Source organism: Ranitomeya variabilis, chromosome 3 (assembly GCF_051348905.1).
Source record: "Ranitomeya variabilis isolate aRanVar5 chromosome 3, aRanVar5.hap1, whole genome shotgun sequence".
Classification (NCBI taxonomy): Eukaryota; Metazoa; Chordata; class Amphibia; order Anura; family Dendrobatidae; genus Ranitomeya; species Ranitomeya variabilis.
Window position 1 is genome coordinate 749,066,452 of NC_135234.1, and position 27,734 is coordinate 749,094,185.

At 47.3% G+C, this 27,734-nt stretch overlaps 1 protein-coding gene across 1 annotated transcript in view; it reads left to right on the forward strand.

Annotated features, from left to right (window-relative positions):
• Window positions 1–675: 675 nt before the first annotated feature.
• Window positions 676–27,734, forward strand: part of CHORDC1 (cysteine and histidine rich domain containing 1) — a 38,472-nt gene continuing 11,413 nt past the window's right edge. Inside the window, exons 1-7 of the mRNA XM_077298549.1 lie at window positions 676–916; window positions 3,102–3,151; window positions 3,231–3,287; window positions 3,567–3,724; window positions 14,482–14,585; window positions 19,221–19,279; window positions 21,444–21,514. Coding sequence (XP_077154664.1) covers window positions 853–916; window positions 3,102–3,151; window positions 3,231–3,287; window positions 3,567–3,724; window positions 14,482–14,585; window positions 19,221–19,279; window positions 21,444–21,514 — 563 coding nt within the window. The 5' untranslated portion in view covers window positions 676–852. The remainder of the gene's footprint in view (window positions 917–3,101; window positions 3,152–3,230; window positions 3,288–3,566; window positions 3,725–14,481; window positions 14,586–19,220; window positions 19,280–21,443; window positions 21,515–27,734) is intronic.

The following is a 27,734-nucleotide window of genomic DNA, read 5'->3' on the forward strand; positions in this document are numbered from 1 at the left end:
AGCAAGCAGAGGTGGTATTAGCTGTCCTGATGGGATTGATGGAGGAATAAAATGTAGTGATGACATCTGGGAAACAAGATGGAGGCTAAAGAGGGAGACGAGTCTGAGTTGCAGGGAAGGGAGGACATCTAAGTGCAGAGTGTGATAGACAATCTATCGGGGGATATTTGATTAAAAAAAATAGCCGGACTGTTTTTTTTCATTCTTTAAACTATAAATCACTAGTTGAGTCGTCGTGAAAGGATCGCTCCCGGCACCGCTGGTGATGGCTGTGTTATACAGCCAACACTGCCTCTACCAGCACCGATTGCTGCCGTTTAACCCTTTAGATGCCTAAAAGTGACAGCGCCACACAATCGCGGCGTGCCAATGTGTTACCATAGCATCCGGGGAGTCGTGTTTACACTAACTATATTTAGCTTTCTTTTACACTTTTAGACTTTGTTTTTGGATGGGAAATTGCCCAGAGAAGTAAAAAATGAATGGAGTGTTGTGCTGTGGGCAAGAATCAGTGCAAAGTGACTGCACTTGTATCCAAGTGTCTGTCCACTCTCACAATACTACGTGCAGCCAGATAATATCCCGATTCCGAACAGTTTTTTTCCTGACAGCACACCACGTGACCTGCACCGCCAGCTCCAGAGGCAAAAGAAACCAGGCGCATGCGCAATTAACGCTCGGCTGCGGCTGTGATCTGAGTATGCGCAGGGGCTCCGAAGCTTGTGGCGAGCGCATGCGCGGAATGTTCGCGAAAGTTCCCGAGTGTTGCCGGCGGTTTCCGGAAGCGGGAGGGTGAGTGAGTGAGTGCTGCGTCCCCGGCTGAGAGCGCCAGTCCTCCCGCTCCTCGTCATCATGTCCACACTGTGCTACAACCGGGGCTGCGGGCAGCGCTACGACGCCGACACCAACACGGACGGTGAGCGCTTCTCCCGGGGTTATATAGAGGGGGGCAGAGCTGGATATGACGGGGGGCATCCAGAAATGGGTCATATCCTGGACCAGTGACGTCATTATATCGTGATTACAGTTGCCATGGAGACCCAGCCTTAAAGGGGTGTTCCATACTCACTTTTTATTACCTGTCCATAGGATGAAATGTAAATGCCTGACCCTGGGGGTCCGACCAATGTCCAGAATGGGGGTCCTGTGTCTCCTGATGGGATGGGCATGTGCATCTGCTGCTCCAGTACAGAGCCCAGGCCATGCTGTCAGTGCCGTATAGACAATGATGGGAGTGATAGTGCTCCATTCACATAGAAGCCCTCCGTGCTCATGAGGCCGGATCCCTCCCCACCCCCAGACCCCATCTAATATACATTAGCAGATGCACTGGGCGCAGTGATTGGCTGCAGCGTCTGCAAATTTGATTAGTTTACCTTCAGTTCCCTTATCTAGATCATTTATAAAAATGTTGAACAACACAGGACCCAGGACAGACCCTTGTCGTACCCCACTTGAAACATTCTTCCAATTGGATGTGCAACCATTTATTAGCACTCTTTGCATACAATCACTGAACCTATGAATCCACCTAACCGTAGCCTTGTCAATCCCAAACTTGGTCATTTTTTCAATAAGGATAGTATGAGATACTTTATCAAATGCTTTGCTGTAGTTGAGATATAACTATATCACCGCATTTCCCTGATCCACCCAGTCAGTGATTCCATCATAGAAGGAAATTAGATTAGTCTGGCATAACTTGTTTGTTACAAACCCAAACTGGCTCTGGTAAACAAAAAAAAAAGGGCACTGTTGAGATTTTATATCGGGACCTCCTGGATACAAGACAGGTCTTTTAACCCACTAATCCACAGGAACATAATGATAGATGGCAGGAGCGTCTGAGCTCAGTATTAGGCTGCATCGGTGACATCATATCAAGCCCGCTGCAGACAATCACCTAAACTTAAAACAGTTGCAGAGGCTCAGTGCTGGACCCTTGGGGAGGGGAGAGTATGAGCTCAGTTTGTTTTTTCTTTGTGTCTCTGAATCTTTGGGGAGGCGTGGAGGTAGGGGTAAACTTTGTAATGAGACATCCCCTTTTAGTGTAGTGGCATGCTCATGTGTAACCGCTGCTACTCCACTTCACGCTACTTTCTCCGTGATTCAGTCAGTTTTCGGAGGTTTCTTGCTGGTCCTCTCCATTTTATTCATTTGCACCAAAACCGGTGATTCCGATTCACAGTTGCTTTTGTTCCTAACTGGACAGATGGAAATCTATGAAGCTTAAAGGGATTGTCCTCATGGAGTCCGCTTAGTCAGATACATGCACAACTGTAGCCGCGGGAGGTCATTTTGTAAAGCTCTGACAGTGCTCCTCATCATCATCGTCATGCAAAAGGAGTGGATTGTGCAATGGCTGCGTCTTGGTGTCTGCTCAGACTTGCTCTTGAGACCAGGGCTGTGGAGTCGGTAAGCCAAACCTAGGCTCCGACGACTCAATTTCCATGACTCTTGACTCCACGACTCTGACTCCATAGCCTGCTTGAGACTGTGTTGGGAAACACAACAAACCTTCTTCTGGTGGCACATATGGATGAGCCATCCTGGAGGAGCTGTGCTACCTGAATGTGCTACAGGCACTGCCTCGTCTTACCGGTAGTGATAAGGGCGGGAGCAAAATGCAGAACTAGGGAAGAATCAGTCCGGAAGGATAAGGACAAAGGAAGTGACTGGTGGGACCACCCAACTGTGCAGTGACCAAGGTTCCAGTGATCGGACCCCCAGAGCTTATTAATAAGTTTGTGCCAAGTTTGAAGGTCATCTCTGCATTTTCTTAGTTGTTGAGGGTCCCACAACCGATCCTGAGAATAGGGCTATGCAGAGCCCACCTGAATGCAGTGGCATGTGAGCCTGCGCACCTCCACCTCACTCATTGCCCATGAGACTATAGCCGAGGGATGTGCTCGCCTTTCTCCAGTAGACCCTCAGACTTCATACAACTGTGGTGTGTGCTCCATATACCGTAGCCCCTTTTTTACGGGATCCCCAGGGATCGTGTGTCCTGTTCACCTCCACATCCTCTCCTTCAATACAATGATGCTTGACTACATTTTGTTTGTATCTATATAATAATGGGGTTTGTTCTCGTTTTGCAGGTTCGTGCACCTACCATCCGGGGGTCCCGGTCTTTCACGACGCTCTGAAGGTAGCAGCGAAGCTTATGTTACGTCTTAGCTCCTGTTACATTGTAGTGTTGTAACTTGTCTCTCCTTTCTTGTGTGCAGGGCTGGTCGTGCTGTAAGAGGCGGACAACAGACTTTTCGGATTTCCTCAGTATTGCAGTACGTGTCTTCATCTAATGATACAATAGACATAAACTCGGGTCCCCACCGGTTCCCCCCGAATAAAGGGATACACCTTTCACCCATCTCATCCAGCTAAAGTATCGTGTATAGAATTGCTATAGAAAATCCAACATTCCGAGGCACCTGAGAAAATAGGGATAAAACATAACCTTTATTCAGAACTTGGGACCCACCATGAGAATCACTCTTGGACCCGTGTATAGAATCGCTGTAAAATCGCGTTCACTGTCATTCTACCATTTCCTTTTGCTGCAGGGCTGTACAAAGGGTTTACACAGCAACGAGAAGCCCCCAGAACCGGTGAAGCCCGAGGTGAAGACGTCGGAAAAGAAGGAGTTGACCGAACTAAAGCCGAAGTTCAACGAACACATCATCCAAGCACCAAAGCCTATAGAATGTATAAAGAGACCCAGGTGGGTGCAGGGGACGGGTGTCGGGTCCTGGCGCCTAGCGGTGACCTTCTAACTATCTGAGCCCCTCACTGGTTCTGTGTAAGATGTACGGAAGAACGTACCCACCACCATTAAGGCCAATATTAGCAGATATAGGCTCATTGGGAGAGAGAATAGGAGCACGGGTAGACCACCATCTACACCCTTTGGTTGCAGACTCGCCCAGTTTCATCAGAGACACCAAATTTGTGGCTGATGTCTTTGATGAATACGAGTGGAAAAAGGATTTCAACTGGTTGTCTTGTGATGTGGTGGGTCTTTATCCCTCAATTCCACACAATATAGCCATCTCCTGCCTATCAGGTCATCTAGATACATTTAGGTCGTATGATACCGCAACTGAGGATTTCTTACTGTCTGCCATCAACTTCCTTCTGAAACCTAATAATTTTAGGTTGATGGACGTTATTTCTTTTACAAAATATGGGAGCCAAATTCTCCCCAGTTCTTTCAAACCTTGTGATGTCAAGATGGGAGGAAATGTATTTCTATAATGATAATAACCGACACAGCAAACACATAGTCTGGTACGGAAGGTACATTGACGACCTCTTCGTATGGTGGGGGTAGGGTACCCAATTGGAAGCTATAGATTTCATAAAGTACATCAATTTCAATAATTTTAATCTCAAATTTACTCTCTTTTTTTTTTTTTAATTCACATAGTGTTAATTTTTTAGTGCACACGTTGCAGAATTGCTGCGGAAATTTCCCCGGCAATTCTGCAGCTCCTGCCGTGGGTATATCGCATGCGGAATTGGCATGCATATTCCCACAGAAAACTAGCGTTTTGCAAGCAGAATTAGCTTGCAGAATGCTAGCGTTTTCCAAGCGATCTGTAGCATCGCTTGGAAAACTGATTGACAGGTTGGTCACACTTGTCAAACATACTGTTTGACAAGTGTGACCAACTTTTTACTATTGATGCTGCCTATGCAGCATCAATAGTAAAAGATAGAATGTTAAAAATAATTTAAAAAATGGTTATACTCACCTTCCGCAAACAGCCGATCTCCTCAGCGGCTTCCGTTCCTATAGATGGTGTGTGTGCAGGACCTTCGATGACGTCACGGTCATGTGACCGCAACGTCATCGCAGGTCCTTCATACACACCATCTATAGGAATGGACGCGGCCACGTGCACCTCTGAGAGGCGGGAAGGCTCCGGGGCCATCAGAGGGATTTTTTATTTTAATTCTTTTTTTTTAACAATTATATGGTGCCCAGTCCGTGGAGGAGAGTCTCCTCTCCTCCACCCTGGGTACCAACCGCACATGATCTGCTTACTTCCCGCATGGTGGGCACAGCCCCATGCGGGAAGTAAGCAGATCAATGCACTCCTATGTGTGCAGAATCGCCGCAATTCTGCAAATTTAATGAACATGCTGCATTTTTTTCTGGAATGCGATTCCGCTCAGGAAAAAAATGCAGCATGTGCACAAAAAATGCGGATTGCATTCTATTAAATAGGATGCTTAATGTGAGCGGTTTTTTTCGCGGTTTTATAGCGTTTTTTTAGCGAAAAAACGCAAAAAATCTGCTACGTGTGCACATAGCCTAAGATTTGAAGTTGATGGCAGACAGTGAAAAACATAAGGTTCATATTGGTCCCTTCAGAAAACCTACGTCTAGTAATACTGTATCAGCTTCGGTAATCCACCACATATTAAACACAATATTCCATATGGTGAGCTGAACAGGATTAAATGCATGACATTTTTCAACAAGAATGCAAAAATACATGTGACAGACTGTCTAGGAGCGGAGACCCTGAGTGGTCCTTAACCCCTTCCCGACATTTGACGTACTATCCCGTCGAGGTGGGATGGGACCGTATGACCGCCGACGGGATAGTACGTCATAGCCGATCGGCCGCGCTCACGGGGGGAGCGCGGCCGATCGCGGCCGGGTGTCGGCTGCATATCGCAGCTGACATCCGGCACTATGTGCCAGGAGCGGTCACGGACCGCCCCCGGCACATTAACCCCCGGCACACCGCGATCAAACATGATCGCGATGTGCCGGCGATGCAGGGAAGCATCGCGCAGGGAGAGGGCTCCCTGCGGGCTTCCCTGAGCCCCCCGCAGCAACGCGATGTGATCGCGTTGCTGCGAGGGTCTTACCTCCCTCCCTGCCTGCTCCAGACCCGGATCCAAGATGGCCGCGGATCCGGGTCCTGCAGGGAGGGAGGTGGCTTCACAGACGCCTGCTCAGAGCAGGCACTGTGAAGCAGCCTGTACTTCTCGCAGATCGGTGATCTGTCAGAGTGCTATGCAAACTGGCAGATCACCGATCTGTATTGTCCCCCCCTGGGGCAAAGTAAAAAAGTAAAAAAAAAAATTTCCAAATGTGTAAAAAAAAATAAAAAAAAATATTCCAAAATAATGAAAAAAAAAAAAAAATATTATTCCCATAAATACATTTCTTTATCTAAATTAAAAAAAAAAACCAATAAAAGTACACATATTTAGTATCGCCACGTCCGTAACGACCCAACCTATAAAACTGCCACACTAGTTAACCCCTTCAGTAAACACCGTAAGAAAAAAAAAAAAAAAACGAGGCAAAAAACAACGCTTTATTACCATACCGCCGAACAAAAAGTGGAATAACACGCGATCAAAAAGACTGATATAAATATCCATGGTACCGCTGAAAACGTCATCTTGTCCCGCAAAAAACAAGCCGCCATACAGCATCATCAGCAAAAAAATAAAAAAGTTATAGTCCTGAGAATAAAGCGATACCAAAATAATTATTTTTTCTATAAAATAGTTTTTATCGTATAAAAGCGCCAAAACATAAAAAAAATGATATAAATGAGATATCGCTGTAATCATACTGACCCGACGAATAAAACTGCTTTATCAATTTTACCAAACCCGGAACGGTATAAACGCCTCTCCCAAAAGAAATTCATGAATAGCAGGTTTTTGGTCATTCTGCCTCACAAAAATCGGAATAAAAAGCGATCAAAAACGGTCACGTGTCCGAAAATGTTACCAATAAAAACGTCAACTCGTCGCGCAAAAAACAAGACCTCACATGACTCTGTGGACCAAAATATGGAAAAATTATAGGTCTCAAAATGTGGAGACGCAAAAACTTTTTTGCTATAAAAAGCGTCGCTGGTTTCACACTTCCGTTTTTGTCTGCAGCGTTTTTTGCACAAAAAACGCATGCGTTTTTTCCCTATATTTAACATTGAAAACGCATGCGGTTTTTTTGTACGCGTTTGGTCGCGTTTTCAAACGCATGCGGTTTTTTTCTGCATGCGTTCATTTTCAGAAATACAACCTGCAGTATTTTCTTGCGTTTTTAAGCACATGCGTTTGTTTGCGTTAAAAACGCATGCATTTTTATTGAAAAAAACAGAACACACACTGAAAAGCCACCCACCACCATCAAGGTGATAAAGGGATCCAAACCCTAACCCTAACTCTACCCCTAACCTCACCCCTAACCGTTTAATGAACATTTTCTGACAGTCATAGTGCCACGTATTTCAGTGCCACGTATTTCAGTGCCACGTATTTCAGTGCCATGTATTTCAGTGCCACGTATCACGTATTTCAGTGCCACGTGTTTCAGTGCCACGTATTTCAGTGCCACGTATCACGTATTTCAGTGCCACATATTTTAGTACCACGTATTTCAGTTGCACGTATTTCAGTTGCACGTATTTCAGTGCCACGTATTTCAGTGCCACGTATTTCAGTGCCACGTATCACATATTTCAGTGCCACGTATTTCAGTGCCATGTATTTCAGTGCCACGTATTTCAGTGCCACGTATTTCAGTGCCACGTATTTCAGTGCCACATATCACACATTTCAGTGCCACGTATTTCAGTGCCACGTATTTCAGTGCCACGTATTTCAGTGCCACGTATTTCAGTGCCACGTATTTAAGTGCCACGTATTTAAGTGCCACGTATTTAAGTGCCACGTATTTAAGTGCCACGTATCACGTATTTCAGTGCCACGTATTTCAGTGCCACGTATTTCAGTGCCACATATCACATATTTCAGTGCCACGTATTTCAGTGCCACGTATTTCAGTGCCACGTATTTCAGTGCCACGTATTTCAGTGCCACGTATTTCAGTGCCACGTATTTCAGTGCCACGTATTTCAGTGCCACGTATTTCAGTGCCACGTATTTCAGTGCCACGTATTTCAGTCACGTTTAGGGTTAGGGGTAGGGTTAGGGCTAGGGTTGGAGGTAAAGTTAGGGTTGGGGCTAAAGTTAGGGTTAGGGTTTGGATTACATTTACGTTTGGATTAGGGTTGGGATTAGAATTATGGGTGTGTCAGGGCTAGGGGTGTGGTTAGGGTTACCGTTGGGATTAGGGTTAGGGGTGTGTTTGGGTTAGGGTTTCAGGTAGAATTGGGGAGTTTCCACTGTTTAGGCACATCAGGGGCTCTCCAAGCGCGACATGGCGTCCAATCTCAATTCCAGCCAATTCTGCGTTGAAAAAGTAAAACAGTGCTCCTTCCCTTCCGAGCTCTCCTGTGCGCCCAAAAAGGGGTTTACCCCAACATATGTGTTATCAGCGTACTCGGGACAAATTGAACAACAACTTCTGGGGTCCAAGTTCTCTTGTTATCCTTAGGAAAATAAAAATTTGGGGGGCTAAAAATCATTTTTGTGGGAAAAAAAAGATGTTTTATTTTCACGGCTCTGCATTATAAACTGTAGTGAAACACTTGGGGGTTCAAAGTTCTCACAACACATCTAGATAAGTTCCTTGGGAGGTCTAGTTTCCAATATGGGGTCACTTGTGGGGGGTTTGTACTGTTTGGGTACATCAGGGGCTCTGCAAATGCAACGTGACGGCTGCTGACCAATCCATTTAAGTCTGCATTCCAAATGGCGCTCCTTCCCTTCCGAGCTCTGTCATGCGCCCAAACAGTGGTTCCCCCCCACATATGGGGTATCAGCGTACTCAGGACAAATTGGAAAACAAATTTTGGGGTCCAATTTATTCTGTTACCCTTGTAAAAATACAAAGCTGGGGGCTAAAAAATCATTTTTGAGAAAAAAAAAAAAAATTATTTTCACGGCTCTGCGTTATAATCTGTAGTGAAACACTTGGGGGTTCAAAGCTCTCAAAACACATCTAGATAAGTTCCTTAGGGGGTCTACTTTCCAAAATGGTGTCACTTGTAGGGAGTTTCAATGTTTAGGCACATCAGGGGCTCTCCAAACGCAACATGGCGTCCCATCTCAATTCCAGTCAATTTTGCATTGAAAAGTCAAATGGCGCTCCTTCCCTTCCAAGCTCTGCCATGCGCCTAAACAATGTTTTACCCCCACATATGGGGTATCGGCGTACTCAGGACAAATTGTACAACAACTTTGGGGGTCCATTTTCTCCTGTTACCCTTGGTAAAATAAAACAAATTGGAGCTGAAATAAATTTTGTGTGAAAAAAAGTTAAATGTTCATTTTTATTTAACCCCTTCACCCCCGGAGCTTTTTCCGTTTTTCCGTTTTCGTTTTTCGTTCCCCTCCTTCCCAGAGCCATAACTTTTTTATTTTTCCGTCAATTTGGCCACGTGAGGGCTTATTTTTTGCGGGACGAGTTGTACTTTTGAACGACATCATTGGTTTTAGCATGTCGTGTACTAGAAAACGGGAAAAAAATTCCAAGTGCAGTGAAATTGCAAAAAAAGTGCAATCCCACACTTGTTTTTTGCTTGCCTATTTTGCTAGGTTCACTAAATGCTAAAACTGACCTGCCATTATGATTCTCCAGGTCACTACGAGTTCATAGACACCTAACATGACTAGGTTATTTTTCACCTAAGTGGTGAAAAAAAATTCCAAACTTTGCAAAAAACAAAACAAAACAAAATTGCGCCATTTTCCGATACTCGTAGCGTCTCCATTTTTCGTGATCTGGGGTCAGGTGAGGGCTTATTTTTTGCGTGCCGAGCTGGCGTTTTTAATGATACCATTTCGGTGCAGATACGTTCTTTTGATCGCCCGTTATTGCATTTTAATGCAATGTCGTGGCGACCAAAAAAACGTAAATCTGGCGTTTCGAATTTTTTTCTCATTACGCCATTTAGCGATCAGGTTAATGCTTTTTTTTATTTGATAGATCGGGCGATTCTGAACGCGGCGATACCAAATATGTGTAGGTTTGGTTTTTTTTTAATTGATTTATTTTGATTGGGGCGAAAGGGGGGTGATTTAAACTTTTATGTTTTTTTTATTTTTTTCACATTTTTAAAAACTTTTTTTTTTTACTTTTGCCATGCTTCTATAGCCTCCATGGGAGGCTAGAAGCAGGCACAGCCCGATCGGCTCTGCTACATAGCAGCGATCATCAGATCGCTGTTATGTAGCTAAAATGCAGGTGTGCTGTGAGCGCCGACCACAGGGGGGCGCTCACAGCCACCGGCAATCAGTAACCATAGAGGTCTCAAGGACCTCTATGGTTACAATGGAGGAGCATCGCCGACCCCCGATCATGTGACAGGGGTCGGCGATGCGCTCATATCCGGCCGCACGGCCGGATGCGGTAGTTAAATGCCGCTGTCTGCGTTTGACAGCGGCATTTAACTAGTTAATAGCGGCGGGTGATCGCGATTTCACCCGCCGCTATTGCGCGCACATGTCAGCTGTAAAAAACAGCTGACATGTCGCGACTTTGATGTGCGCTCACCGCCGGAGCGCACATCAAAGCGGGGGTCCCGACATGTGACGTACTATTCCGTCACATGTCGGGAAGGGGTTAAACATTCCAAAAATTCCTGTGAAACACCTGAAGGGTTAATAAACTTCTTGAATGTGGTTTTGAGCACCTTGAGGGGTGCAGTTTTTAGAATGGTGTCACACTTGGGTATTTTCTATCATGTAGACCCCTCAAAATGACTTCAAATGAGATGTGGTCCCTAAAAAAAAATGGTGTTGTAAAAATGAGAAATTGCTGGTCAACTTTTAACCCTTATAACTCCGTCACAAAAAAAAATGTTGGTTCCAAAATTGTACTGATGTAAAGTAGACATGTGGGAAATGTTACTTAGGCTACGTTCACATTAGCGGCGGGCGCCGCAGCGGCGCCGCATGCGTCATGCGCCCCTATATTTAACATGGGGGCGCATGGACATGCGTCGCACTTGCGTTTTGCGCCACATGCGTCGCTGCGGCGCCCGCGTCCGGCCGCAGAGGACGCAGCAAGTTGCATTTTTGCTGCGTCCAACTTTCGGCCAAAAAGGACGCATGCGGCGCAAAACGCAGCGTTTTAGCGTGCGTTTTGCCGCGTTTTTGTTTGCGTTGTGCGCTGCGGCGCCGACGCTGCGGCGCACAACGCAAATGTGAACGTAGCCTTATTAAGTATTTTGCGTGACATATGTCTGTGATTTAAGGGCACAAAAATTCAAAGTTGGAAAATTGCAAAATTTTCGAAATTTTCGCCAAATTTCCATTTTTTTCACAAATAAACGCAAGTTATATCGAATAAATTTTACCTTTAACATGAAGTACAATATGTCACGAGAAAACAATGTCAGAATCGCCAAGATCCGTCAAAGCGTTCCAGAGTTATAGCCTCATAAAGGGACAGTGGTCAGAATTGTAAAAATTGGCCCGGTCATTAACGTGCAAACCACCCTTGGGGGTGAAGGGGTTAACTAAAGATAAAAGCTAGAATTAATGATATTCTACATAAAGATAAAACTATGGACAGAAATTCTTCTACATGCATTACATTCTCAACTGAGTATAATCCACAATTCAATGACATTGTGGGGGTTATTAAAAAATATATTCCAATATTAAACCAAGATTACAAACTTAAACATGTACTAAATAACGACCCTACATTAGGGTCCCTATTGTCACCCAGTCTATTTTGCAGTAATCAGTCCTAAGTGCTGCATAGCCTGTCATCATGTATTCAAAACCAATAAATATCAATCCCTACATAATTCTACCGTTCATCATACACATGATTTCATAAATTGTAATTACACTTTTGTTATTTATCTCATAGAATGCGTTACCTGTTCAGTATATGGGATGTACCACATTTCCCCTTAAAATAAGAATCAGGCGGCACATTTCTGATGCTGCTAATCCCCAGGCTTTATCTTCTTCTGCGATATCCAAACATTTTGCATATGTTCATAGGCTTATACTCGAGTCATTAAGTTTTCCCAGTTTTTTGTGGCAAAATTAGGGGGTCGGCTTATACTCGGGTCGGCTTATACTCGAGTATATACGGTATTTGCATTTTGCAGTGAGAAATAAGTATTTGATCCCCTACCAACCATTAAGGCCATGTGCACACGTTCAGGATTTTTAGCGTTTTTTTCGCGTTTTTTCGCTATAAAAACGTGATAAAAACGCGAAAAAAACGCTAACATATGCCTCCTATTATTTACAGTGTATTCCGCATTTTTTGTGCAAATGTTGCGATTTTTTTCCGCGAAAAAATCGCATCGCGGAAAAAAAAGCAACATGTTCATTAAAAATGCGGAATTGCAGGGATTCCGCACACCTAGGAGTCCATTGATCTGCTTACTTCCCGCACGGGGCTGTGCCCACCATGCGGGAAGTAAGCAGATTATGTGCGGTTGGTACCCAGGGTGGAGGAGAGGAGACTCTCCTCCACGCACTGGGCACCATATAATTGGTCAAAAATAAAAGAATTAAAATAAAAAATAGTCCTATACTCACCCTCGATGTCCCCTGCAGTGTTCCCGCCTCACCGCTGCACGCTGCCGTTCGGTTCCTGTAGCTGGTGTGCGGTGAAGGACCCTGCCGATGACGTCACGGTCCTGTGATTGGTCGAGACCGGTCATGTGACCGCTCACGTGACCGTGACGTCATGGAAGGTCCTGCGCGCACACCATCTATACGGAACGGACGCCGGTGAGGAGATCAGCTGTCTGCGGGTGAGTATAAGCATTTTTTTTATTTTTTTTATTATTTTTAAACATTCTATCTTTTACTATAGATGCTGCAAAAGCAGCATCTGTAGTAAAAAGTTGGTCACACTTGTCAGTCAGTTTTCCAAGCGATGCTACAGATCGCTTGGAAAACGTTAGCATTCTGCAAGCTAATTACGCTTGCAGAATGCTAAAAAAACGCGAAAAAAACGCAAAAAAAAAATGCGGATTTCTTGCAGAAAATTTCCGGTTTTCTTCAGGAAATTTCTGCAAGAAATCCGGACGTGTGCACATACCCTAAGGGTTCTGGCTCCTACAGACCAGTTAGACGCTCCTTATCAACTTGTTACCTGCATTATAGACTGCTTTCTTACATAGTCACCTTTATAAAAGACTCCTGTCCACAGACTCAATTAATCAGTCAGACTCTAACCTCTACAACATGGGCAAGAACCAAAGAGCTTTATAATGATGTGAGGGACAAGATCATAGACCTGCACAAAGCTGGAATCGGTTACAAAACCATAAGTAAAGTGAGAAGGAGACAATTGCTGGGGCAATAGTAAGAAAATGGAATAAATACAAAATGACTGTTAATTGACATCGATCTGGGGCAAAGTCTCACCTCGTGAGGTATCCTTGATCATGAGGAAGGTGAGAGATCAGCCTAAAACTACACGGGGGGAACTTGTTAATGATCTCAAGGCAGCTGGGACCACAGTCACCAAGAAAACCATTGGTAACATATTACGCCGTAAAGGTTTAAAATCCTGCAATGCCCGTAAGGTCCCCCTGCTCAAGAAGGCACATGTGCAGGCCCGTCTGAAGTTTGCCAGTGAACACCTGGATGATTCTGTGAGTGATTGGGAGAACGTGCTGTGGTCAGATGAGACAAAAATTGAGCTCTTTGACATTAACTAAACTCGCCGTGTTTGGAGGAAGAGAAATGCTGCCTATGACCCAAAGAACACCATCCCCACTGTCAAGCATGGCGGGGGAAACATGTTTTGGAGGTGTTTCTCTGCTAAGAGCACAGGACTACTTCACCGCATCAATGGGAGAATGGATAGAGCCATGTACCGTAAAATCCTGAGGGACAACCTCCTTTCCTCCGCCAGGACATTAAAAATGGGTCGTGGCTGGATCTTCCAGCAAGACAATGACCCAAAACATACAGCCAAGGCAACAAAGGAGTGTCTCAAAAAGAAGCACATAAAGGTCACGGAGTGGCCTAGCCAGTCTCTTAGTCCCATAGAAAACTTATGGAGGGAGTTGAAGCTCCGAGTTGCCAAGCGACAGCCTCAAAATCTTAATGATTTAGCGATGATCTGCAAAGAGGAGTGGACCAAAATTCCTCCTGACATGTGCGCAAACCTCATCATCAGCTACAAAAACTTCTGAGTGCTGTGCTTGCCAACAAGGGTTTTGCCACCAAGTATTAAGTCTTGTTTGCCAGAGGGATCAAATACTTATTTCTCACGGCAAAATGCAAATACATTTACATAATTTATACAATGTGATTTTATTGTTCATACATATAGGTGTTTTTTTGACTGTATAGGTTCCTTTTGGTTTCTATGCAGCTGTCTCTTTATTAGCTCCCAGGATATTCTCCTGATTTGATGACCTGGAGCAGTTTGCTTGGGAGGCTATATAAATGTCTTCAGTGTTCCCATGCACTTGCTATGATTAACCCTAACGCTGCACTGTGTGTATGATGCTGCTGTGTGCAACGTTCTATTCGGTGGAGCATTACTGGTGATGCTTCCTCTGTTCCGTAATAACCCCGCACCGCCCCTTCTCCTTCCCGTTTTAGTGCGGACGAGCCCTTGACACGGTTACAGCTGAAGGTATCGGCGTCTTTGAAACAAGCGCTGGATAAGTTGAAAGTTTCTACCGAACTTGACCCGACGGCAGCAGGTAATTCTCACAATTACAGGGAACCTGGCCGGAGATTTCTGCTCTCATGCAATGTGCTGGAGAATGGGGGCAAAAAATCCGAGTGTGGTGAAATTACAAAAAAAAAATAGACCTTTTTTTTTTTTTTTTTTTTTGTGGTGTGTGTTCAGTGTAAGGTAAAAATGGCCGTTCTGCAGGTTGGTACAATTACTACTGTACTGAAGCCCTACAGGTTTTATTATTTGTGATGGTGAAAAAACTTGTGAAAATTGGGCTTGTTTTTTTTTTGCAGCCTGAGTTGCAATTTTGGAAACATTGCTTGGTCCTTTCAATTGCTTTTTACTGTAATTTTTTTTGATGTTCAATAATTTTATGTTTTGATCAGATTTTTTTTTTATATATATATATATATATACATAAATCCCAATATTAAATGTTTTCTTTTTATAATTTTTTTTTATTTATTTATTTATCTTTGAAGGTAAAAATGTTAATTATTCAATTCCCGCTGTATATTTTGGTTCCCCTTAACTTACACGTTGTATCATGTACAGCAGTATATTGTGAAATGTCGGTGTCCTGTAGAGCTCGCCTATTTTGTTCGCTCACACTGGCCGTACGACACAGATGATTTATCAGATAGCTCTCAGAGCAATGTTATCCTATGGGGCAGTGCAGATCTCCGGTACAGCCTGCTGGGAGTGCATCCGGCTTACACGCACCCATACATGTCTGTGGGTGCGTGTGAAACATTGGACTGCACTTGGATGTCATCCAATTGCAGTCCGATTTACGCTGACACAGAGAAAGAAATTAAAGTGGTTTTCACATTTCCAAGATCCCATCCCAATATGTAGTAGTTATAATAATAGCAAATACTTCCAATTAAAAATGTAGTATAGTACTTCTGATAAGCTATGTCGCTTACCCCATGTACGGGGCATTGCAGTAGCTTAGGTACTGGTCGCTGCTGATGCCGTTTAAAAAAATGCCGCCTTTGAGCACTAAGTACAGCTTTGGTGTGTGCGCTATCCGTAGCTCCTGAAAGGCCGATCTGTTGAGCTCATGTGATTGTAAAAAATATATATATATATATATATATATATATATATATATATATATATATATATATATAATTTTTTTTTTTATTTGAAGAATTATTTTAATATCTAGCTAATTCAATGCTACAATAAGATAAAGATCAAAAGGTGTTTTTTTTCCCCATGTGTTGGGCTTGGGTATAAGAGCAAGGTTGGGAATTTATTTAGGTAAATTATTTGCATAAAAAATGTAATGTATGTAGGACAAAAGGCTGCAAAAAGCACAGTGTGAACAGTCCCTCCTGTGGTGTTACCCATCTTTTTCTTTGCTTTTTTTTTCCCCCTATGACTTTGATAAATCTTCCTGGCTAAAATCTATGGGGAGAATTTAACTTTGTAAAACTAGGCAGATTTGGCATTCAGCAGCTTGGGAAAGCTGGGTGACTTTTACTTTCATTGTATATAATGAATTCCACAGCATAATCTGCATTTTGGTGAAAATGGTGGTATAAGTGGCTGGTGGGTCGTTCCGTGGGTGCCCCGCTGTAATAGCTTCCTCCGGACCCCACCGCTGCCCTTTTGTTGCATTACTTGCTCTTTATGATCAGTATATGCATCGGCAAAGCTCATTGCACAGACATGGCAGATACCGATCTGCACCAATAATCCAGCGTAGGCCAAATGGGAAGGTATGGGCGCCGTTCTGTAACTAGACAGGGCCTGTGTGACCGGTTTCTGGCGGTCTTCATTGTATTTCCCCAAAGGGGAGATGGATCTAAGGGGTAACGTATCTCCTTCTGGAGAGTGCCAAGCCTGGCATGTCAGAGTGAGGAGACTTTTATGCCTTGCATGCTCCTCTGTGAAATTAAGTATGCAAATTGTCTCTTGAGAGAGGAAAAGGACAAGAGCTCTAGTGCCACCTATTGTAAGCCGCGATCCTAAAAATCAATATCAATCCTTTAATGAGCCTTGTCACATGACTTATGATAAAAGCCAAACCCTAATCTCAATTTGCAGACACGTGTTTCTGGGTGTTGCTCCTCATCAGCGCAAAGTGTGAGATCTGATTTGGCTAGGTGAGAGGCTCTGGGCTGGAGTCTAGAACAAGGAGAAATGGTACCCCTTATAACTCAGTCAGAGGCCTCTCATACAGTCAAATCAGATCTCATGCTTTGCACTGAGGAGGGGCAACACCCTGAAACACGTGTTTGCAAATTTAGATTCTGGTTTTGGCTTTTATGCTAAGGCTCATTACGGAAGATGATGTGGACGTTTAGGATTCCTACTTCCTATAGGAGGCGCAAGATTTCTAGTCCTCTTCTTCTCTGGAGACCATTTGTATATCCGACAGGAGGAGCAAACACTTGGGAATAGAGCCTGGGGGACCCTCATCACCCACAGATTCGTCCCTCCGGCCCCTTATGGACAGACCCTACAAGCGTCCTATGATCCTCTCTGTAAGGGGCCGATGCCGGGACACCGACCTTGGTAACGACTCGTCTATAAAAAGCAACAGGATCTGAGAAAAGTCACGGAAAACTAAATTCTTTCCGAGCGCTCGGCTGCTCCCTGCATTGACGTGAGCTGGAGCGACCATAGCGGGAGCCGTTGACAGATCCTCGCACAACACCAGCTCCTCTCATTAACTCAGAGGTGACTCCTCCATGCGATAGCATTAACCCCTTCTCTGCTGCTTCCATTTCCTAAAGAGGGGCAACATTGAATAAAAAACAGCGATTCTGGCCATTTTCCAGGAAGACTTGTCATTTCTGTTCTGTGGAGTTTAGGCCAGGAACAAGTCAGTGGCACAGAGGATGCACACTTCTCGTTATTTCAGGAAGAGTTTACAGCAGGCTCACTATCATCAGAGGCTTTATTATTTAGACACAGCTGGTAACACAGGATCCACTATCCCCTGCTCACTATGACTTTTACACACACTCATTAGGAGCTTCAATACAGGAGGGTCCGAGTCTGATCATTGCGGCTCATGTACATGTGGATTTCCGGAAACATGACCTAGGGCCCCGATTCATTAGGAGCTGGGCGATGTTCACACCCGTCTTGATGAGGGGCCCTGTTGGAGTCAGACGCTCACGGTTCATGAGAGATACGCACACCATTGACTGAATTGGGGGTAGCTGACATGTCAAGGAAAATAGAAAAAATTGGAATCTGGCTCAACAGGACTGGATTTTCCTTTTCTTTTTATTTTTCAAAAGAAAATATGGTGCATACAAAAGAAAAATTTACGTGGTCGACATGACCCAGTCGACACGTTTCGACTGCACTAGGCAGTCTTACTCATGAGCCATGAAAATTAAAAAGAAAAGGAAAATGCAGTCCTGTTGAGCCGGATTCCAATTTTTTTCTATTTTCCTTGATGTGAGGCCGGAGTCTGAGCTCCAGGTGGGTGAGCATAGAGCAACTGGGTGAGCTGGAATTAAGTTTCTATATCTGACACGTGACATGCACCTCACCATAAATCTTACTCCAGTCAGCGACTAGAGTAAGATCTCACGCGTAAGGCATGAATTGGACGAGCTGTGGCATCACGCCCATTTTTACTGAGATCTACCAGCCAACACCCGGTAGCAATAGGAAATTTTTCCTATTGGTTCCTTTAGACTCGATCACAGAGATCAAAATAAAAAATAGTAAATCAAATCCCCCTTAGTGAGATAAAAATTATGGTTTGGGTTAGAATTGGGGTTTTTTTAAAAATAAAACAAATGACGGCTAGTGTTGAGCACAAGTGCTCGGGTAGGCATGGAGTATCGCGGATCCCCGAGCACCCAATGCAAACTGGAGTATCAAGCGCTTGCGCTCAACACTAATTCACATATTCAATATGACGACCTAATGTTATCAAGTTCTGTTTGGTACCTGTGGGTTCAAATTGCTCACTATACCCCTGGATAAAATCCTTGAGGGGGTCTGGTTTCCAAAATGGTGTCACTTGTGGGGGATTTTCACTCTTTAGGCACATCAGGGGCTCTCCAAACGCGCGAATGGCGTCCGCTAATTATTCCTGCAAATTTTTAATTCAATAAGTCAAACGGCACTTTTATTCCTTCCAAGCCCTGCCATGCACCCAAACCGTAGATTTCCCCCTACAAATAAGGTATCGGCCTATTCAGGAGAAATTGCACAACAAATTTTGTGGGCCATTTTATCTTGTTTACCCTTGTGAAAATAAAAAAAAAGTTGGTGTCTAAAGTATAATTTTTTGTGGGGGAAAAAAAAAAGTACACTGTATGGTAAAATAAATGGTGTCGTTCAAAAGTACAACTCGTCCTGCAAAAAATGTGGGCATAAAAAAAAGTTATAGCTCTCAGAAGAAGGGGAGGAAAAAAAAAACAGAAAATCAATAATAAAATTAAAAAAAAATATATAATAAAAATTGAGCGGCTTGGACGCCTCATATGAAGAGTGATAGCCCCTGACAAGTCACATGACACTTGTCAGTCCGTGTCGCTAATTATGACCATTACCCCAAAGTGTCTCCTTCCGGGATGACGGACATTGTTCCTGCTTTCTGGCGCTTTTTGCTCCTTTGTTCTCCCTTTTTAGATATAGCTTTCACACTTTCTTTTTCTTTTCTCTTGTTCTGTAGATGAGGATACAGGAGAAATCAAAATCGGGACCTCCTGTAAAAACGGGGGCTGCACAGCGGTAAGAGCGGTTCATCTATCTGGCCAAGAGTGTCCATGTGTGTGAATGTAGCACCTATTCACAAAGCACCATGACAATTAGGGGCATCCAACTTGTAAAAATGGCCGCCAACTCTAAAATAAAATGATTCGCCTCCTCTCTTTTCCGGGGATACGGAGCTGATCCTCTTTTAGTTCCTGGTCTTTGTCTGACTGCTGAACCCTAATCCACCAGCAGGCTTTTGCTATGAAATCAGAGAGTAGCACAATGTTTGGGGCAGAGACTCTGATTCCAGTGACATCACTTACTAGGATGTGTTTTGCTGTTACAATAAAATTAGTGTTTTATCAGCAGGAGATGATCAGTTCAGGACTAGTTATCTGGTGCCTCCTGGTCTGAGCCTTCCCCATAGTGACTTTCAGCCAATCGATGGTGCATGCGTGGTTATTAAGATCTGCAGGTTTGAAAACTGTGATTCTATCCCAAATACTGCACTCGACACATCACTGGAATCAGGATCTCTGCCTTTACATCAGGCATGAATTTGTACAGGCACATATATGTATTTTGTTTTTTTGTTTTTTTTTGCCTTTGTGGATTTTATAACATGCTATATGGGGTGGGGGGAATTAAGGGGTTATCATTTAAGGGAACCTGTTACTTGATTCTTGCTGCCCGAACCACAATTGCACCCGGGTATGTTTTAGTCTGAAACTCTGCGGCATTTCAGGCAAGAATCGTGAGTGGTCCGATGATGTCCCCGGCCGGCTGATTGACAGCTCATGTCTGCGCACATAGATCAGGGCAGCTCCCGGCCGGCTGATTGACAGCTCATGTCTGCACACATAGATCAGGGCAGCTCCTGGCCGGCTGATTGACAGCTCATGTCTGCGCACATAGATCAGGGCAGCTCCTGGCCGGCTGATTGACAGCTCATGTCTGCACACATAGATCAAGGCAGCTCCTGGCCGGCTGATTGACAGCTCATGTCTGCGCACATAGATCAGGGCAGCTCCTGGCCGGCTGATTGACAGCTCATGTCTGCGCACATAGATCAGGGCAGCTCCCGGCCGGCTGATTGACAGCTCATGTCTGCGCACATAGATCAGGGCAGCTCCCGGCCGGCTGATTGACAGCTCATGTCTGCGCACATAGGTCAGGGCAGCTCCCGGCCGGCTGATTGACAGCTCATGTCTGCGCACATAGGTCAGGGCAGCTCCCGGCCGGCTGATTGACAGCTCATGTCTGCACACATAGATCAGGGCAGCTCCTGGCCGGCTGATTGACAGCTCATGTCTTTGCACATAGATCAGGGCAGCTCCTGGCCGGCTGATTGACAGCTCATGTCTGCACACATAGATCAGGGCAGCTCCCGGGCCGGCTGATTGACAGCTCATGTCTGCGCACATAGATCAGGGCAGCTCCCGGGCCGGCTGATTGACAGCTCATGTCTGCACACATAGATCAGGGCAGCTCCCGGGCCAGCTGATTGACAGCTCATGTCTGCGCACATAGATCAGGGCAGCTCCTGGCCGGCTGATTGACAGCTCATGTCTGCGCACATAGATCAGGGCAGCTCCCGGGCCGGCTGATTGACAGCTCATGTCTGCACACATAGATCAGGGCAGCTCCTGGCCGGCTGATTGACAGCTCATGTCTGCACACATAGATCAGGGCAGCTCCCGGCCGGCTGATTGACAGCTCATGTCTGCACACATAGATCAGGGCAGCTCCCGGCCGGCTGATTGACAGCTCATGTCTGCACACATAGATCAGGGCAGCTCCCGGCCGACTCAAGACAAATAAATCCAATGAAGAGAATTAGATTCTACCTCAAACAGAAGCAGAAGGATCCCATTGACTTATATGGGATCCTTCTGGTTTCCATTTGTTCTTAGACCAAGACTTTTTTTTTTTGTCGCACTGTTAGTCAATTGGCAGGAGGTCCTGTTTACACGGGCAGATTTGCTTCTCGGAAGTGCAGGATAATAGATAGTTTGGTGCACATTGGCTGCCATTGTTCTCGGCAGCACATACTGTTTACACAGGACATGTGCTGCCAGAAATGTGTTGTTGTTTTTTTTTTGTGCAAACGAAAAGATCATTTCACCCGACACTTTGTACGGACTCCTGCCGTTCGCCCGACGCTGGCAGAGGCTTCATGTATTTCTGTCTTTCTCTACAGACATTCGCAGGAGCGCAGAGTAATGAAGAGGTTTGTCAGTACCACATCGGGGTGCCCATCTTCCATGAAGGGTATGTAGGAAAGTAAGACTTTATCATCACGCAAAATGAGCTGAACCTGTAAATGTACTTCTGTCTGTCTTTGTGTGCTGGATTTTTGCAAAAAAAAAAAAAACATTTTGCTTTGGTGTCACCATAGAACAGTTAGCAGGTCATTTCTACGTCAAAGCGAACACCGTTATGGGGAGATGGTTAAAAGAAAAGCAGTAATATATTCTACCCCACTCGCTATTTATTTTGCTCTTCAGTCATTTGATGTTCTCTACTTGTCCCGCATGAAAGAAAACCAAACCTTAGGCTGTGTGCACACGTTGCGTTTTCTTTATCGCCTCTCATTGGGGGACACAGGAACCATGGGTGTATGCTGCTGCCACTAGGAGGCTGACACTATGCAAATAAAAAAGTTAGCTCCTCCTCTGCAGTGTACACCCCACCGACTGGCATTGAACTCTTCAGTTTTAGCTTAGTGTCAGTAGGAGGTGGACACGGGTCTTTCATTAGACCCTTATCTACCTCAATGTGCGTCGTTTTCTTGCAGGTTTCCTCGGAGGGATACAGGGTGAATAGTCACACCTGTATTCCCACAAGCGGACTATGAGTACGGTGTGTACTGCCACCCCGTATCCTCATTGATCCCTCACCAGGACCAAGATCCTGGCACACCAGCGTGCTCAGAAGTCCGGTCCTGGCTCCGTCCCCCACCCACTCGCCCACCAGAGCCTGTCGGTTGGAGGAGACGAGGACGTCCATCAGCCCTGGACGTTTCACCCTTTTTTTAAGGTTAGTACGGCGTGGGATGTTTTTAGGTGAGTATGTCCCCTATCCCTTCTCAGATCCTTGTTAGGGGGGGATTCTTGTTAAGTGTATCCTATTCTGCAAGGGCCTTCTGCTCCAGCGCGGGGCCCCTTTCTGGCCGCAGCGTTCTCAGCACCTTCTTTCTGACAGCTCCTGGCTGCCGTTCACTCCTTTCCGCGGCGCACTATCAGTGCTGCGGTTTTTTCCCTGGGCACAGTCCTCAGCGCAGCAGCCCTGCAGTCTATCGCGCTGCTTATCGCTGCAGCGCATTGCTCCGGCGCCGCAGGAGGTGGACTGTGGCGCCCTTCAGTGGCGCAGCCTAGCAGGCTGCGGCGCCTGTGCCGCCAGCTTCCCGTCGCGGCGCATCGCTCTGGCGCTCTATACCGGCGCCGCGGCTCGTTTCCCGGCCGCCGGTTCCTAATTTAGGCCCCGGCTTCGGCCGGGGCCTACTTCCGGTCTTCGGATCTGTCACTTCCGCTTCTGCGGGCGGGCTTTTTCCCGCCCGACATACTAGGACCTGCCCACCGGCGCCTCTGCGTCTAGCTCCGCCCCCTTCCTCGTGGGACACTCGTCTGGTGTTAGCATCGCTTCACACCACAGCAGCAGCCCTTGCAGTGCCTCCCGCAGCGCGCCACGCTCCTTCGCCCGCATCTTCTGTGAGCTCAGCACAGGGGATTTCTCCACCAAGGACAAGTGGGACATCTTCCAGGACCGGGTCCGTGAGTAGCTGCACTGCAGTCTGACACCCCCCTCTGCACACTGTCCCCTAACCAACTGGCATCTTCAGGGTCCCTCAAGATGTCTTCCTCTAAAGGGGGCCGCTCTCGCCCCCCTACTTCTTCTTCATCTACTGCCTTAGTCACGTACTTTGCATGTTCGTCCTGTAACAGCAAACTTCCCTCAGGTCAGTCCTCCCCGTTGTGTCAGTCCTGCAGCAACCCGATTGTTCCCACCGCCCAGGATCCCCCGGCTGTTCCGCCCGAGAGTGATCCCCCCATCCCAGGCTGGGCCGCTTCTCTGTCACAATCGGTGGCCGATTTAACACGGGTGTCTCAAACCCTGGTGTCCGCGCTGGATCGGTTTCCCCTGCAGACCCCTGCAGTGGCCAGCGGGTCGCAGGAACCGCCGCCCGAGCCCTCCTTGATTAGCCACAAAAGGTCCAGACAGGAACGTCGGTCTGAGTCCTCTTCGCGTTCCATCTCGCCGCACGGCCCTCCCCCGCGGTTGGTGTCGCACCGTTCCTCCTCCCCTGAGTCAGGCGAGGCTTTATCTGATGCGCCCTCAGACGAATTTTCGGAGCTGGATCCTAGGCAAATCGCCACCATGAGTGAGTCGGTCCAGAACCTCATTCGGGCTATAAACCAAACCTGTGGCATCAAGGATCCCTCTACGGAACCCGCAGATCAGGCGGTTTCGTTTAGACGGGCCAAACCACCTTCAAAATTTTTTGCTCCTCATCCTGAATTCGAGGAAATCCTGGCCAGAGAGAGAGAGAATCCGACCAGACGTTTTCAGAGGGGAAAACGTCTGGGGGTGTTATATCCTTTTTCACCAGATCTTACCGCCAATTGGACGGTCTCTCCCTCGGTGGATCCCCCTGTTTCCAGGCTGTCCGCCAACACGGTGCTTCCACTGTCCGGCGGAGCGTCTCTGAAGGATTCTAACGACAGAGTTATAGAATCTTTTGCGAAATCTGCCTTTGATGCGGCTTCAGCAGCGCTATGCCCAGCCTTTGCTTCCACTTGGGCTTCAAAATCCATCTCAATATGGGCCAAGGATCTACGGCGAGGTATCCTGGACGGGGCTCCTCCCGCGCAATTAGCGGAACTTGCCAACCAGATTTCCCACGCTGGTGAATACCTGGTTTCCGCCTCCCTGGATGTCGCCTCTTGTGCTGCTCAGGCTTCCAGCAATGCCGTTGCCATTCGCCGGACCGTTTGGCTCAAGGCCTGGCAGGCGGACTTGTCCTCCAAAAAGTCCCTCACTAGTCTGCCCTTCCAGGGCTCTCGTCTCTTTGGTTCCCAGCTGGACCAGATCATTAAGGATGCCACTGGGGGCACAAGTTCCCTTCTCCCCCAGGCTAAACCTCGTCGCCCTCCTCCTAGACGGCAGTTTCGCTCGTTTCGGCCTTTTCGTCGCTTCGCTGCATCAAACTCCTTTTCCCAGCAGCAACAGAGGCCACAGGCACGTCAAGAGAAGAAGGCGGTGTCCTTCAGGCCCACTCCGTCCTGGCGTCCTCGCTATTCCCAGGGTAGATCGTCCAGGCCCAGGACTGGAAGATCCACTTCCGCATGACTCTCGGCAAGACTCCAGCCCAACTCCCAGGTTGGGGGGCCGTCTTCTCCGTTTCAGGGACGTCTGGATTTCCGCAGTAGAGGATGCATGGGTCAGGGAAGTTGTATCCTCGGGATACAAGATAGAGTTCGCCTCCCGACCCAGGGATCGTTTCTTCCAATCTCGTCCTCCAAAAGATCCAGCTTTGGTTCCGGGCTTCTTCGCAGCCATCGCTTCTCTGCTAAAATCCGGGGTGATTGTTCCCGTTCCAGAAAGGGAACGGTACACGGGTTTCTACTCGAACCTCTTTGTGGTACCGAAAAAAGACGGCAAGGTTCGTCCCATTCTGGACCTCAAATTGCTGAACAGGAGGGTTCGCCTGAAACACTTCAGGATGGAATCCCTTCGTTCAGTAATTGCTTCCATGGAGGCTCAGGAATTTCTATGCTCTATAGATATCCAGGACGCCTACCTACATGTTCCAATTTTTCCCGGTCATCACCGTTTCCTGCGCTTTGCAGTGCAACAAGATCATTTTCAGTTCGTCGCCCTGCCGTTCGGTCTCGCAACCGCGCCAAGGGTGTTCACGAAAATCATGGCGGCGCTGATGGCCGTTTTGAGAGTCAGAGGCTTGGTCCTGTTTCCATACCTCGACGACATCCTCATCAAGGCTCCGTCCTTTGCTCAGGCCCACGAAAGCTTGTCCATTGTTCTCGACACCTTATCCCGTTTCGGATGGCTGGTCAACCGGAAGAAGTCCTGCCTTATTCCTTCTCAGCGCATCATCTTTTTGGGCATGCTTTTCGACACTCGTCAGTCCAGAGTCTTCCTTCCCAAGGAGAAGAGATCCACCCTTTGTCGGGACATACTCTTGCTCCAGGGACCTCGGCCTCCCTCACTCCGATCGGCCATGAAGGTTCTGGGGAGGATGGTAGCTACCTTGGAAGCGATTCCCTTCGCCCAATTCCATTCTCGGCCCCTTCAGCAAGCCATTCTGTCTCAGTGGGACAGGTCGGTCTTCTCCCTGGATCGGCCGATCAGACTCTCCTTTCGGGTCAAGCGGTCTCTCAACTGGTGGCTGACGTCTCCTCTCATCTCCCAGGGCAGGTCCTTCCTTCCGGTTCACTGGCAGGTGGTGACAACGGATGCCAGCCTGATCGGCTGGGGTGCGGTTTTTCGCCACCTGACGGTTCAGGGCCGTTGGTCGCCGCAGGAGTCTGCGCTGCCGATCAATGTCCTCGAAATTCGGGCCATCTTTCTGTCCCTCCGCCATTGGGAAAGGATCCTCAGGGGCCTTCCAGTCCGGATCCAGACGGACAACGCCACGGCTGTGGCATATGTCAACCATCAGGGGGGGACTCGGAGCTCCTTGGCCCTTGCCGAGGTATCCAAGATCCTCCTTTGGGCAGAGGCAACGGTTCCGGTGATATCCGCGGTGCATATCCCCGGCGTAGAAAACTGGGCCGCCGACTTCCTCAGCCGCGAGGGTCTCGCGGCAGGGGAATGGTCCCTGCATCCGGAGGTCTTCCATCAGATTTGCCTTCGATGGGGAACTCCGGATGTGGATCTCACGGCGTCTCGAATCAACAGGAAGGTTCCGCAATTCGTCTCCAGGTCACGCGATCCTCTCGCAGTGGGCGTCGATGCCCTGGCCATTCCTTGGTCACAGTTCAAGCTGCCCTACCTGTTCCCACCCCTTCCATTACTTCCCAAACTGTTGAAGAAGATCAAAGCGGAAGGGGTGCCGGTCATCCTGATCGCCCCGGATTGGCCCAGGAGAGCTTGGTTCGCGGAGCTCGTCAACCTTCTCGCGGACGCTCCCTGGCACCTTCCAGACAGGCCCGATCTGCTGTCCCAGGGTCCGATCTGCCACCCGAATTCTCGGTCGCTCAGTTTAACGGCGTGGCTGTTGAGACCGCGGTTCTAAGAGCGTCCGGCCTTTCGGACCGTGTGATTCACACCATGATTCAGGCTCGGAAGCCTTCGTCTTCCAGGATCTACTACCGCACCTGGAAGGCCTACTTCCGTTGGTGCGAGTCCAACCGCGTGCCGCCTATGGTTTTTTCCCTGCCTTCTCTTTTGGCCTTCCTTCAGGCAGGACTGGATTCGGGCCTGGCTCTTAGTTCCCTGAAGGGTCAGGTCTCTGCGCTTTCCATCCTCTTTCAGAAGACCTTGGCCTCTCGGCCACAGGTTAAGACCTTCTTTCAGGGGGTAGCCCACGCGGTCCCGCCGTTCAGGGCCCCTGTGGAGGCTTGGGACTTAAACCTGGTACTGGACGTTTTGAAGGTTTCTCCCTTTGAACCTCTTAGGGAGATTCCTCTATCAGTTTTATCTTGGAAGGTGGCCTTTCTTGTGGCCATCACGTCCATTCGCCGCGTTTCCGAGCTGGCGGCACTGTCTTGCCGCCCTCCGTTTTTGGTCATTCACCAGGACAAGGTGGTCTTCCGTCCTCCACCTTCTTTTCTTCCTAAGGTGGTTTCCACCTTCCACCTCAACGAGGACATCGTTCTACCTTCCTTTTGTCCAGCTCCGACTCATCCTCTGGAGCGATCGTTGAACAAGCTAGACCTAGTCAGGGCAGTGAGGATTTATCTGGATAGAACATCCTCTTTCCGGAAGACGGATTCTTTTTTCGTCATTCCTAATGGCACGCGCAGAGGCCAGCCGGCTTCTAAAGCGACTATTGCTCGTTGGATCAGAACGGCAATTTTGGAGGCTTACCGGGTCAAGAACAGAGTGCCCCCTCCTGGGATTAAGGCTCACTCTACCCGGGCAGTCGGCGCCTCCTGGGCGGTGCACCACAGGGCTTCCGCCCTACAGCTTTGCAAAGCGGCAACTTGGTCTTCCATCCACACGTTCGCCAAATTTTACAAGGTCCATACCTACGCATCGGCGGACGCCAGCCTAGGCAGAAGGATCCTGCAGGCGGCAGTGGTGAGTCCTCTGACCTGATGGAAGTCTGTTCTCCCGCCCTTGGGACTGCTTTGGGACGTCCCATGGTTCCTGTGTCCCCCAATGAGAGGCGATAAAGAAAACAGGATTTTTGGTTGCTTACCGTAAAATCTGTTTCTTGAAGCCTCCATTGGGGGACACAGCACCCTCCCAATGTTTTCTGTTATCTGTTCTATGACTGTTCTCACGTTACAGTTCTCAAGTTTGTGGT